The sequence below is a fragment of the Chironomus tepperi genome, unplaced genomic scaffold (assembly GCF_022539635.2).
Source record: "Chironomus tepperi strain 1889 unplaced genomic scaffold, CSIRO-AGI_Ctep_v1 contig_364, whole genome shotgun sequence".
Taxonomy (NCBI): Eukaryota; Metazoa; Arthropoda; class Insecta; order Diptera; family Chironomidae; genus Chironomus; species Chironomus tepperi.
Window position 1 is genome coordinate 3,999,561 of NW_027226486.1, and position 13,546 is coordinate 4,013,106.

The 13,546-nt window shown below is 29.3% G+C and overlaps 2 protein-coding genes across 4 annotated transcripts; one reads left to right on the forward strand and one right to left on the reverse strand.

Moving 5' to 3' along the window:
• Positions 1 to 91: 91 nt before the first annotated feature.
• On the forward strand, positions 92 to 5,116 carry Afti (aftiphilin). Of its 2 annotated transcripts, XM_070646869.1 has the most exons (5): positions 92 to 282; positions 394 to 1,640; positions 1,700 to 1,952; positions 2,129 to 2,266; positions 2,640 to 5,116. In XM_070646869.1, exons 1-5 carry the CDS (start codon positions 270 to 272, stop codon positions 4,019 to 4,021), a joined length of 3,033 nt encoding a protein of 1,010 aa, XP_070502970.1. In that variant the 5' UTR covers positions 92 to 269; the 3' UTR covers positions 4,022 to 5,116. The 2 variants fall into 2 exon arrangements, with proteins under 2 accessions (XP_070502970.1, XP_070502971.1); XM_070646870.1 differs by lacking the exon at positions 2,129 to 2,266 and having other exon boundaries at positions 140 to 282; positions 2,640 to 5,113.
• tsl (membrane-attack complex domain containing protein torso-like) lies at positions 5,110 to 13,542 on the reverse strand. 2 transcript variants are annotated; one of them, XM_070646911.1, is made up of 5 exons: positions 8,314 to 8,507; positions 7,851 to 8,185; positions 6,914 to 7,339; positions 6,736 to 6,825; positions 5,110 to 6,356 (listed from the first exon to the last, which is right to left on the reverse strand). In XM_070646911.1, exons 2-5 carry the CDS (start codon positions 8,067 to 8,069, stop codon positions 6,048 to 6,050), a joined length of 1,044 nt encoding a protein of 347 aa, XP_070503012.1. In that variant the 5' UTR covers positions 8,070 to 8,185; positions 8,314 to 8,507; the 3' UTR covers positions 5,110 to 6,047. The 2 variants fall into 2 exon arrangements, with proteins under 2 accessions (XP_070503012.1, XP_070503011.1); XM_070646910.1 differs by lacking the exon at positions 8,314 to 8,507 and adding an exon at positions 13,436 to 13,542 and having other exon boundaries at positions 5,111 to 6,356.
• Between the last annotated feature and the right edge of the window lie 4 nt (positions 13,543 to 13,546).

A 13,546-nucleotide genomic window follows, 5' to 3' on the forward strand; every position in this document is an offset into this window, starting at 1 on the left:
ATTTTGTAAACAAAAAGTACTAAAATCAATTTAATAAAATTAATGCTGTTTAAAGAACAAGTTATAGTGCCTTAATATACCAGATATCACAAATATTTCCAAATATTCGTATATCGAATTGAAAGCAGCGCCAACTACCGTAAAAAAGTGTTAAATGTGTAAAAAGGAAATTTTCGAAGTAAAAAAATTCATAAAATAGATTTTACTTAATTGTATTAAATTACGTGTACATTTAAAGGATTTAGAAGTATAAGAGTATAATTGATGAGATGTCTGTTTATGGTAAATTAAAGATTATTATAATTTAACAAAGGAAAATGATGAAAATTGAATTAACAAATAATTGTGAAAAATCTCGAAAGAAGTTAATTAATTACCCATTAATTTTTATAGATTGTGAACCACCACAACTGGATTGTGATTTACCACCACCTGATGAGGAAATAAATAAAAGAAGGGAACATGAAAATGATTTCGACCTTGACGACGAAGAAATTTCCTCGTATAATAGAACAATTAATGAACATTCTACGATTACAAACAACGTATTGCATTTATATGATAGCAGTCCTCCACCTGTCGATGATTTTTTCATACACAAAACAAGTTATGAGGCAGACGATCTAGAAATACCAGACATTAATGCTGACATAGACGAAATCGAGAATATTCATCATCATCCAGTTAGTGCTGAAGTGAATGATTTAGAAATTATTGTACCAAAAGACGAAACAATTACAGAGAAAGTGATAAACCCACCAAATTTGGAAAGCACTGAAAAAATTGAGATACAGCCGTCAATTGAACATAAAAATGAATTAGAATTAACATCGAATAATAATGGAGATATTAAGGATACAACAAGTATAGTAAATGATTTTATTCTTGAAGATCTGCCAGAGGATGACGATGCTGGATGGGGAGATGATTTAGAAACTACTGTGGTAAATAAATTAGAGGAACTGCCCGAAGAGCAGCGAATAGAGGAAGAGAACTTACAAAATATTAATGATAATGTTGATGATGATGATGATGATTTTGACAATTTTAATGATTTTGAACAAGCCATTCCAATTGATAGACATATAGAGCAACAGATTTCAATCGAGAAGACTGTCGTCGAAGAACCAAATGAATTTCAATTTGAAGCTGATTTTAGTGCATTTGAAGTTAATTTTGATAATCAGTTCCAAAGCTTTAGTAATAGCAATGAAGGTCAAGAGTTTCACACGAGCATAGAAAAAACATCAACTGTAATCGATGACGAAACATTCTTAAATGAGACCAATAACGATAATGATGATGATGATGACGATTTCGGGGATTTTAATGATTTTGAGCATCAAGGACCTTCACAAGAAACATTAGTTCCACCACAAGAAATTCAATTAACGCACCAGACATTAAGCATACTTGATGATTCAGAAGTCAAGACGATATTAAGTGAAATGTTTCCGACCAATCAAATTGATGCAGACGACAGCACTATTTATCCAATTATACACAAAGACAAAGGAAATGAAAATGATATGAAAATTGTTAACGACGTGGAATCAACGTTTGCACTTAGTTACGATTATAAGGATTCGTCAACAAATCATATATTAATTAAGGCATTAGGAATTGACGAAAGGAATATTGTAAGTAATTTAATTAAGCTTTACATGTAATTAGTTGCTAAAAAAAATATTTTTTGTAGCTTTTTGGACCACAATGGGCTGCTTCAAACATGCCACGATTTGCATCAGACTTAAGCTTTAATCCATTAGAGCCAGCAAAATTTTCATCATCATCAACATCATACCGAACTAATAGTACAGTAAATAGTAGCATAATCACAAGTAAAGCTAAAGATAAAGACATTGAGAAAGTGTCGACAGACGCACCGCAAGCACCCGATATAGTACCCGAATTTGATTGGAGTGTTGCCGGTCTAACAAATCCATTGGACGGTAAGATGAATATTAAAATATTCTAACATTAATTTTAAGATAATTAATGATGTTGTTGGCCATCAGTTTGTGTTGCAAAAAAAAAGAATATCCAAAAAAAAAATCTTTTTTCAAATCTTATAAATTAACAAAATATGTAATCCTAATTTCGGTAAATCAAAAATCCATCCTTGTAGCACACAACAATTATCTTTTGGGTTTAGAGCATCTTAATCAAATTCCATCTTATTCTCGCACTACTAACAACACTGATGATGTTTTACGACAATTTGATACTCTTGATTCGAACAAATATGTGATTAAAAAACGTAATAGTAAGTTATCAATGAAAACATTTAAATTGTCGTTGATTCAGTATCGTAGTTGACCTTATCGCATGCTTTAATCTATATTTTTTGGTTCTTTATGCTCTTATGATTTCTATTATCAGTCCTAGATTAAAACCGATTTCCTAACTTACTTTGGGCAGAGCTTTTGATTTTTGAGCTTTTTTGAAAGCTCCATGTCCATTATGATTTATTAAGTCCTTCTCTTCAATATGTGTAGTAATTTGTGACTGGCCCCTAAATTTGAATATTTTATTTAAATAGTGAAGTCGGTCTAGCACTTAGTCAATGTCTGTAACTTAATACCACTTTTTATTAATGCAATTTCTTTTATTTCTGTCGTAAAAATATCTCTTTTTAGGTAAGCAAGCTAACACGTTAAAACCAAATGAAGAATCATCATTGCCATATGATTTGGGTGCATTTGATACCACACAAAAGATCGCAGACGTTGTTGGTACCGATATAGACAATAGCTTAAATAAACATATATGGCAAAGTGAACGATTCGAGGTGGCCAACACAATTGTCCGTGAACGTACTATCAAGCTTCCAGAAACTCACATTTTCACACCGATTAAAAGTATTAGTCCCGTTGCACGTGAAGTAAGCAGGGAGTCATCACCGATTGAGAATGATAAGGATAAACGATCTGTTGTCATTAAGGAATATCATGATGTTGAATATAGTCTTGAATCATCAAAGAAAACAGAACAAGACAATGATTTTGGTGATTTTAATGATTTTCAATCAGCTGTCAATGACGTTCCAATTCAACCATTAAAACCTGCTATTTTATTACCAACAAATGTATTGGAACCACAAAAGTTGACTGTTTTAGAGCCACAAAAAGTAATTGAAACGAAACAACCTGAAATTATAAGCACTGCTGTTAATGATCATGATTTTACGGCAACAACTGTTACAAATTTACCAAATCAAGTATCGAGATATGATGTATTTACGGAATTAACAAAAGCTCCAACAAAACCAATTGAGGATGATTTTGCGGATTTTCAAGCAGCTCCAATTATTTTACCGCAAAAAGCTCCAATAATTGAAAAAGTACAGCATCAACCACTATTTAAAGAAGACTCATCATTAACATTATCGCCATCAAGATTAGCAAATAGCATGCAAAAGATGTCGGAATCATCACATGGTCAACAAAAAGTAACATCATGGATGCATGATACATTAGATAGTGATGAAATTAGTCGAATTGAGGCTGCATTTCCAAAATGCAAGATAGATAGTAAAAAGAAGCAAAATATTGATGATGATGAGTGGTGTGATTTTCAATCAGTAAGTCAATCATCAAATACCGTACCAAATCATACGTCTGATACGAAAAAAATGAGTAGTGATAATACAGACACATCAGACTGGTCTGATTTTGTAAGTGTTCCAATTGTAAAACCGTCTATAAATGCTAGTCAATTTCTATCAAAACCTAATTTTCCATCGTGGAATCAACCATCAAAACCTTATGTCAATCACACAACATCGTTCTTAAGTAGCAACAATAGTCATTATGATCAATCCTTTTATGCCAGGAATAAACAACCAATGACTATAACAAATAATTTCAATTATAATTTTGAACGACAAGATGTGCCGTCGATTCCACCATATCAAATGTCTAATGGTATATCCACTATTTTACCCGATTTACAATTTGCATTACCCAAGACATTAATTAATTTGTCACGTGGTAATGGATCTGATACAACAAAGAAATGATTGTTAGCTAATTGCGGGCAGTTGAATATTGGTGATGGTGATATGATTTTGTAACATTAAAACTGTTTTTTTCTACTTAATGGATGTATCATGGACGAAATCACATTTGTCTGTCACTAAGGACGTAATTCATCGTACACTTTGGAAGTATTCAGGACGATGATAAATGACGTGATACATCCTACAGCTTTAGTAAATATTTCTGCAATTGTCCGCAAAACATTTTTAGATAAAAAAGAAGAAGTTTAAAATTTATTGCTTTTATTTCTATTGACTATCATTAAAAGTTATTTGAGTTTTTAATTAAATTAAATTATTATAAATCCATTATTCGCATAGCGATAAAGTATATAAAAGAAGCTTTTTTTTGTTGATATATTATTATGCCTCACTAAATATTGACAAGGTACACTCGACTTTTGAAGATGTTTGCAAATTTAATTTGTGGATTAGAATTCTAAATAAGCTCTTTTGTATGTTTGAGATGACGTCTGAGTGATGCTTACTTAATGATACTTCTTTGTTCTGGTGCTGTGGCTGAAAACTACTGAAGGTTAAATTTTTAATCCTAGGATTTATTTAAAACGGTTTAAGTTTAATCTTGCGATTAAAAATTTGTACTTTGGATTTAAAAATTGAAGTTTAATCCGAAGTCTCGTTTTTTTTAATCCTCAGGATTTAAATTTTTGAATCTTGCGATTTATGTCAATTTCACAGCTATTTCACATCAGATTGTCACCCAGCTAGTCCGCACAGTCATAATCAAGCATTTTCATAGCTGATGTACCTTGATTATTACTTATTTCTGCTCCATATTTGCTATAAATATGAAGAATTATTATGTATTATATATTTATGAGGAGAAAAGTGCTGTAATTTATTATCTACATAATTTTTTTTTAATTATTTAGAAAAGAAAATCTCTAACATAATTTTTTTTGCTTATTTGCATTTTATTTTCAAGTGCAAAAGTATCGGATCACAAGAGAATTTGTTGAGAATTCGAAAGTGAAATGATTTGTATTATAATTCATAGTAAATGTTTAGAAAAAATAAAAAGAAAAGAAATAAAGTGAAAAAAAATGTTGAAGTAATAAATTATATAAAAGATTTTAGTCGTATTTATTTGCTAATTTAAATTTAAATTAAAATATATAAAAAATGTTCATACATCTTTACATGAAATAAAACATAAAATCTATCACAGATGTAAGAAATAGTGCTAATAGAAGTAGTTTAATAGCTATCACTTACTTGGCACAAGTTTAGGTATAGACAATAGAAAATAGACTTTGGGACACTTATTTACTACGAAAAAAAAAAAATCTACTATTTTACAGTCTTTAAACAGCTTTCTTCATTATTGCGCAGTGAAGAGCTTCTTCTGGTAATTTGACATAATAATCACATAATTTGAGTTTGATTGAAGCATATATAACTTGAGGAATGTGTATTTCCAGAATTATCTTATTTGCATACTAAAGTAGTCATTAATTAATTGATGTATTCTAATAAGCTCATATATTCACTTAATGTTTTGCTAGCATACGCTTATGTACTTTCTAGAGGAAATGATAACTTATTTAAGGAAAACTAGTGGCGCTAGCAAAATAATGCCATTTTTAAAATCTTCACCTTGCATGCCTTAACAGAAGTGTTAGTTCACTTTGGTTGATTGAATGTCATTTTACGGGCTTTTTATATTCATTAATTTTAAATTTTAACGTTTTTGTAGAATTTAAACTGCAACGTTTTTGTAAAATTTTAATCTTATTTTAGCTACCTACAGTTTGAATTTTTGAAAACCGTTAAATTTTCAATGTCATCTTCATGTTAAATAATTTAACTTATTCGATCGGCAAAAAATACACTTTTATGTCATCCATACACGGATACGTCTATCCATTTTGTATAAATTACGGTTCTTAAATTATTCGTTGAACTTTGTGGTCATGTGTGCGACGATGCTTTGTTCAATTTGAGTCCATTTTAATAATAATAAAGAACTTTTTTGTGCATATATATGTTATGGCATATTGACTTCCCATAATTTAATAGTATTGTCTAAAATGACCTGATAGAATTTTCTTTTCTCCGGCTCTTTAATAGCCACCGCAAGTGATTTTAGTTCTAGTTGAAGAATTGCTTCATTTCCAAGTAATTCATCAAGTGCTTTCAGTAAAGTCGTCGATCCATGCAATTTTAACAGACTATTGTATGTAAATAAATAATAACTGAGTTTCAGCTTCCGCGTAGCCCATCTTTCAACAGAACTGTTGCCGCTGGCACATCTTATGCTTCCTAGATGCTCAGCAAACCAGGGAGCGAAGAAGTTCTGTGGAATGAAAGTAACAGTGATTAATTATGATGCAGGAATATTACACAATATTATAAGATAAATATGGAAAACCGTTAGTCTTAGGTTTAGTACAGAATTTGAAGATCTTAGCTTTTTAGTACAAAAATATTAAAAATTGAGATTTTTACACTTTTTCTTGTTTTTGGAAGGTTTTACCCAATTAAGCATCAAACTTTAGGTCATAAGCAAACTAATGATCAATATTACAACCAACAAAAGCAATCCAAATGACTAAAATTCATTAAAACAAAGATTTCCAAATTTTCCAAATAAAGCTCTGAATTTTGAGCTTTTTTGAAAGCTCCCAAAAGCTCTGTTTAAAGTAATTATTAAAGCAGACTATTACAACACTTACATAAAGATCGTTCTTTGATAGCGACGCAAACCCACGAGTTTTTAATTTTTCTTTAATGTGCTGATAATTTCTTTTATTAAAAACGAAAACCTGAATGAATAGCAATGAGAAAAAATAATATAAATAGAATATTTAAATACCAATGTTAAATTGATATTTCATAAGATTTCAGTCATACCTGATATAAAGAGTTGCCTGTCACATAGCTGCTGATGTAGTGACTGCCATATTTCTCAATAAACTGTAATACCGAAACTGTATCTCCGACGGTGATATTTTTAATTTTTTCAAGAGCACCGGCCTCGATTGGCTGATTTGGTGCTATTGGCCTTTTCAATTTGGCACTTTCGCGAAACCTTGATACTCTAACAAGTACATAACTATAATCACCAATGATATAAGATGAATTAATCCCTAATTTTTTGGCTGTTATTTCTGCATGCCATCCCGCTTGAAATGCTTTGTACGGACTTGCCATTGACTCGATTTTAAACTCACGGAAGTATGCTTGAAATAATTGCTGCTTGTTATCGCAAAATTCCATGTGAAAATCACCATTAAAGTTCTTTGAATTATCTTCAATTTTTTCATCTATTGACAGGCCCTAAACGTTGTTATTGTTGTTGAAAAAAGAAAGAAATAATTGCTTTATTAACAATGGTGCTTTTTGTGATGAGGAAATGCGGATTGAAGTTCAAGATCGTTTTAACGGAAATTTACGATTTAAAAGGTTTTAGTACATTTTGAGCTTGAAATGTTCGTTAAAATTTGAATTCTAAAATTTTGAACATGAAATGCCCGTTAAACTTTGAATTCTGAATTTTGAACTTAAAATATCCGTTTAGTTCTAAATTCAAAAGTTTTAACGGAAATTTAAGATTTGAAAAATTTTAGTACAAAAGTTTTGAACTTGAAAAGTTCGTTAAATTTGAAAAATTTTAAATGAAAATTCAAAATTTTAGTACAAAACTTTTGAATTTCAAATTTTAATTTATTTAGTTTTAAATCTCAAATTTCCGTTAAATCTTCAAAACTAATTATTGAACTTTTTAACGCTTGAACTTCCATCCGCATTAAATGCATCGCATGTCTAAATGAATGTTGTTCTCACGCACTTGAAAAACGTTCTTCGTGGGTTCCTTAAAGATCCATCTCTCCGTATCATTATATGATATGACTTTCATTGAAATGGAAAGATAACCGTAACGAACGAACACATTAATTGCCTTTCCAACACGTAACAGTGATTCACTTTGACCCACACATTCTTTTGTCGTGAATGCAATTGTAATAAATGCTATAGCAAGAAGGCTTAACCATTTTGATCGTGTCATACTATTAGCGTACCAATACTCATATATGCATAGAATTCAACGATTTATTTTTTGTTGTTGTTGTTACTGTCCAATTCACACTGAGGAAAAACGAAGTTTTTTGTTGTCTTTTCTCTCTGCAAAATATAAAAATATTAAGAGCAAAAATAAAAAAAAAAAATCAATTTTTTTCTGCTTTTTGTGTGTTTTTACACATTATTGCATTGGTTATTGCAATTGCAGCATCATGTAAAAATACACTTACAAAATATCTACGTATATTCGTTAAGCATATGACATTTTTAATAAAATTTAAGTCTTTTATATATGGAATGCAGACGCAAAAGAGAATTTTTAATTTATGTTAATTTGCCAACACTTCCAGTATGATTTTAAGGCTTAATTTGGTGTTTGAAAGTTTGGACTTGTTAGGCTGAATTTTAAAGAAAATTTTTTTTTTGACCGTTAATTTTTGAAGTTCAAAATTCAAATATTTTTTGACCGTTAAAAATTCAAATATTTTTCAACCGTTAAAATTTCAAAATTTCTAAAAACAGCAATTTAATTTTTTAAAGCTAATTCTGGATTTTTAATTCAACAATGCGCTTTTATTAGTCATAATGACTTCATCTATACAAGCTTTTGCCAGGTTGTGCCTTTGTTTCTCAGAACTAATTTTGTTTAGAATGAAGCTGAAATGATTATGCTTGCAAAAAAACTATATAAATATATACAGAAATTATTATAAATGCCATTTCCTATTTTCCCTTCTTAATTGCTTAGTCAAAAAATTTTCACAACAAATTTTGAATTAGTAAACAGCTTTTGGTAATATTACGAGTCTCTCTATTGCATATGTATATGCATTGTTGTGTGAAATTATTTAAGAAGCACGTGTGTCAAGATAAAGGTACAGTTTAATTTATTTCTTGAAATATTTGCAGCAACCAATAAACAATTTATTGATCAATTGAGAAATTTATGATGGAAATAACTCAGGATAATTCAATGTGAAGCGATTGCAAAGTTTATCCGAAATTTAATACTTTTTAATATTATAATCGATTTAATGGAGCAATTCACATTCTACTATTAAGCTTAAATCTTGAATTTATTCAAGGATTCCATGTCTTATTTCTGCAATTTTATTAACACTAATTTGTTGGATGTAGCTTGTTAATATACTTAGAGATCAGGTTTAGTACAGGATGAATGTTTTAGTACAGAATATCCTTTTTAGTACAGATTTTGAAGGATCTTACAAATTAAACCCATTCGGATTAAAAATAAATCCAGTTGGATTTAAATTTAATCCACCTGGGTTTAACTTGAATTCACTTAAACTTAATTAACCCACTACAAATCATAATTAAGTCAGCATAGATTTGACTAAATTCATAAAGATTAAATCAAAGGTCCCCTTAAGTACCCCATCATTATCCAAATGATATCTAAATTATGCAATCTTCATTCATGCTTACATTTCAAACTAGAGCAATTTATTTTATGTGAATTTTATAGCATTTTTGCATAAATTTTAATATATTTTTTTACTTCCAAAAACCTACAGCTTAGTCATTCATTGTTTTTATTTATTTTCACAGAAAATTGTCCCATGAACTTTTTTTCAACAATCAACATCAAGTCAGGTGTTAAAAGAAAGGAAGTGAATTGAAATCATGACAATAGAATATTTATATTTGCGAAAAATAAGAAGTTATTTTGATTCAAAGGTCAAAGACTTTTATGCTTTACAAATTGAGATGAATAGCTGATCTGTGAATGAACAGCTGCTAACGAACATTTAAAATTTGAATTATTTTGAATCATTAAGTTCACAAAATTTGATCATGAATTGTCCGTTGTAGTTCAATTTTTTGAATTTAGTACACAAAATTTGAATTTGAAATAACCGTTAAAATTTTAAAATTTTATAGAATTTAGTACACAAAATTTTAATCCGAAAAGTTCGTTAAAATTTTATTGAATTTAGTACTCAAAATTTAAATCTGAATTATCCGTTAAAATTTGAATTTGAAATATTCGTTAAAAAATTTCAAACATATTTTTCACTTTAAATGTTTAAATTGATCTGACGATAACAGCTGATCGTCAATGATCACACTGAATATTAATTTACATGCAGGTCTACTATATCACAGTTAATAATTTTCATTCAAGGTGCGTATCAATTTCATTCATTTAAGGGTGCCATTCACTTATGACGTCAATGTCCGGGAAGAACCAGTTTTGAGTCTTGAGAATGTTTAAATTTGGCATGTGATATAAAAAAAACCCAAGAAAAATCCCAAATTTCAATTGACGTCATTCATAATCGACCCTAATTACAGTTTATAATTTTCTCTTTGATTTCCCGTTGATTAAAAGACTGTAACTTATACCTAAACACTATGATTATGCTAATCAATAAACATTCGTTAGCGCGTTAACAACCTTGCATTAAATTATTACAGCCGAATGTTGGCTGAAGTTATATTTTTCAAGATCATGAACATCCGAAGACTAAAGACAATGACATTGCTTCTTTTTTTTTTTGTACGTACAGAGACTTCCTCAAAGCATACAAAATTCTTCTTTTTATTTTTTCGTGTAGATATTGTTAATAAAAAAGGTAGAATTCTTAATTTAATGAATAACTTGCATGTTGTTCTTCCCATCATTAATCATGATTCACTATGAATTGTATTAAGGTTGTTTAGCAATTAATTAGGGAGTAACTGGATTGAATAATGAATTTGAACCTGGAAAATCCAAGTTCAAAATTCAAATTCAAAATTTCCGTTAAAAAGGCATCAAAATTTGAATTTTTCTAAGGGAGTCTCTGGTTTGAATAATCAATTTGAACTTGGAAAGTTCAAGTCAAGTTCAATTGACTACAATTCAAATTTTAAATTTCCGTTAAAAACACAAAAAATTCTTTTTTTTCTTAAAAAATCCAAATTATTAAATCCTCAGACCACCCAAGTCAATTTATGATAAGAATTCCATTAAGAAGGGGAATTAAATTCTTATTGTACCAAAGTCGCTAAAAAAAATCTCTTGCCTTCAGCACAATTGACCTTGAGCACCTATTCACTTTCAAACGTTAGACTGAATTCATCGCATTTTTTTTTACATGACTGAATACAGAGGTTGATTTGATTAACATCTTTGAGCCATTCAAACTTCTATATTTACTTTTTTTTTTTGAATGATCTTCGTCACTTCTTTTTTAGTTTGGTTGGTGTCAGGATGGGATAGGAATGAAAGAAGATTGATCTTGAATGCTAAACACATGTGATGGCTGTGATTTATATATTTTTTTTGGGTGAGAACAAGACAGAGACGGGAAATATCCACTATTAAATATCATGTTCTTTAAATATTTGATTAGTCTGATGCCTTTTAAAGATGAACAAATAGTCAAACACATTCCTTGAACACAAAATATATCGAAAGAGTAATAAATTCACTAACTGAGATTGATTTTTTGCTTCATATGATTCATAGAAACCGGTTTTGGCTTAAATTGATAAACATTTTAACATTTTTGAGCATTTTTTTGCGATAAGTCGATCATTCACTTTGGGTGATTTACTAGAATTCATACAATGATGTAACTCACTTTTGTTCAAGTATTAACGAGTGTTAAGCTTATCTCAATGTAATATCAATAGACTAATATTCCGTGCAAATCTTTTTGTTCGATCGATTGTATCAGGAAGTGGCAAAAATCACCTTTTCCATTGAGTACTAATGACCAAAAATCATTATTTATGAGCTTTATCAGTTTAATTAGTCAGTCAACGGATTTTTGGAGTTTGAATTTTTAGAACAAACTTGTGGTTTTCAAGTTCAATCGATAGCATTGAAAAATTCGTTAAGTTTTTGAACTTAGCAAAATTCCTAAATTTCAAAAGTTCGTTAAATTTGAACAGAACAAAAATTGTGTTAAAATTCATTCCGTTTAGTTCAATGTTGAACTTATCATAAGTTCAAAAATTGGAAGTTGATTTTGAACTTTTGAAGTTCGAATTTTTAGAACACATTTTCAGTTTAAAATTCACTCAGTTCAGTTCACAGTTAAAAAATTAAATTTTCGAATTTTGATAGGTTCACTTTTCTAAGTTCAAAAAATCATTCAAAAATTCACATCATTTCATTCCAGTTCATTTTTTACTTCAAAAATTTCAAATTCAAAAAGGTCGTTATTCTCAAAGTCGCTTCAAATATATTCTGTGTTGACTTTTAAATTAATTGATTTGATATCCTTGATATATAACTTCACATTATAGACCGGAAAAATGCGTTCAAGTCTTCCGCGTCCATAAAAATGTTTTTATCACTAATTGCTAAAGCTTTTTGAGAATTTTTATTTTCTATTCTTTTTTTTTTTCAAAATGCCAATCATATTAGGAATTGATGATATTTTAAAGCGAAAGAATTCCGTCACTCGCACATTTTTTTTGTTAAAGGAACGAACGAGAGAAGTAAAATAAAAAACTTGTCTCCATAAAAAAATTTATTTCAATTTTCTGATTATTTTGTAGCACAAAAAAATAACTGAGATTATGAGTCTATATAAAAATTTGCATGTTGATGATGTGCACACGTGATTGACTCTTATGATTTGAGTGATAAAATGTCAAATGCATTAGACACGTGCAGGCTTACGATAAATAACATATTTACTATTATTATTATTTGTTGTTTATTAACATAACGTTATTAAATCATAGAGAGAGAGCTTTAGTATAATCGTTTACATTGCTCTGTTATCATTAGAATACACTTTGACCTTACACAACGCGTCCGTCATCGAAAATATGCATACTGTATTAATTTATTTGTTGCATAGTATTTCCTATAACTTGTTGGGATTTATATTTATATTGCACACATTGGTTTTTGCTCAACACTAACTTCTTTCACTGTTCTTTTAATGCTGGGTCTCGGATTTAAATAAATTTTTGTCTTAATTTATTTGCACAAAAAATTAGTTTTTTAACGTATTTTCAAGATTTGAATTTTTAGAACAGAATTTTGGGTCAAAAATTCGTTCAATGATCCAGTTCATTTCAGTTCAGTTCATTGCCTAACTTGAAAAATTCAAAATTGAAAAACGGTTAAAATTTTTGAACTTTTCAAATTGTCAACGCTCAAATGTGAATAATTGACTGAATTTGCTATTTATTTAAATCACGGACCCCTTTAGTATTACATTTTGCAAGCGATATCATTTCAGCAGAAGAATCAGGCACTCTTCATTGGATAGAACAAAATAAAGTTCCGAATTAGGCTCGAAAATAAAGGAGTTCTTTTGTTAAAAAATTATTCAATTGACTAAGGTAGCAAATATTAATTTATTATTATAATAAACAACTAACCAGTGTTAAAATTCTCCCAACTAGCAGTAACGACTTGAAGTTTAAAACTGAGGACTGTGTGTGGTTTGACTCAAGAAATTCTCATAAAGTGAAAACTCTAAATAAAGAAGA

Excerpts from the sequence above, each read along its gene's own strand:
- tsl (XM_070646911.1), bottom strand. The coding sequence starts at position 8,069 with ATGACACGATCAAAATGGTTAAGCCTTCTTGCTATAGCATTTATTACA. Across the intron at positions 7,340-7,850 it reads CCACGAAGAACGTTTTTCAA|GGCCTGTCAATAGATGAAAA; the intron begins GTGCGTGAGAAC and ends AACAACGTTTAG. Across the intron at positions 6,357-6,735 it reads TATCAAAGAACGATCTTTAT|AACTTCTTCGCTCCCTGGTT; the intron begins GTAAGTGTTGTA and ends TTCATTCCACAG.
- Afti (XM_070646869.1), top strand. Across the intron at positions 1,953-2,128 it reads TCTAACAAATCCATTGGACG|CACACAACAATTATCTTTTG; the intron begins GTAAGATGAATA and ends CCATCCTTGTAG. Across the intron at positions 2,267-2,639 it reads TGTGATTAAAAAACGTAATA|GTAAGCAAGCTAACACGTTA; the intron begins GTAAGTTATCAA and ends ATCTCTTTTTAG.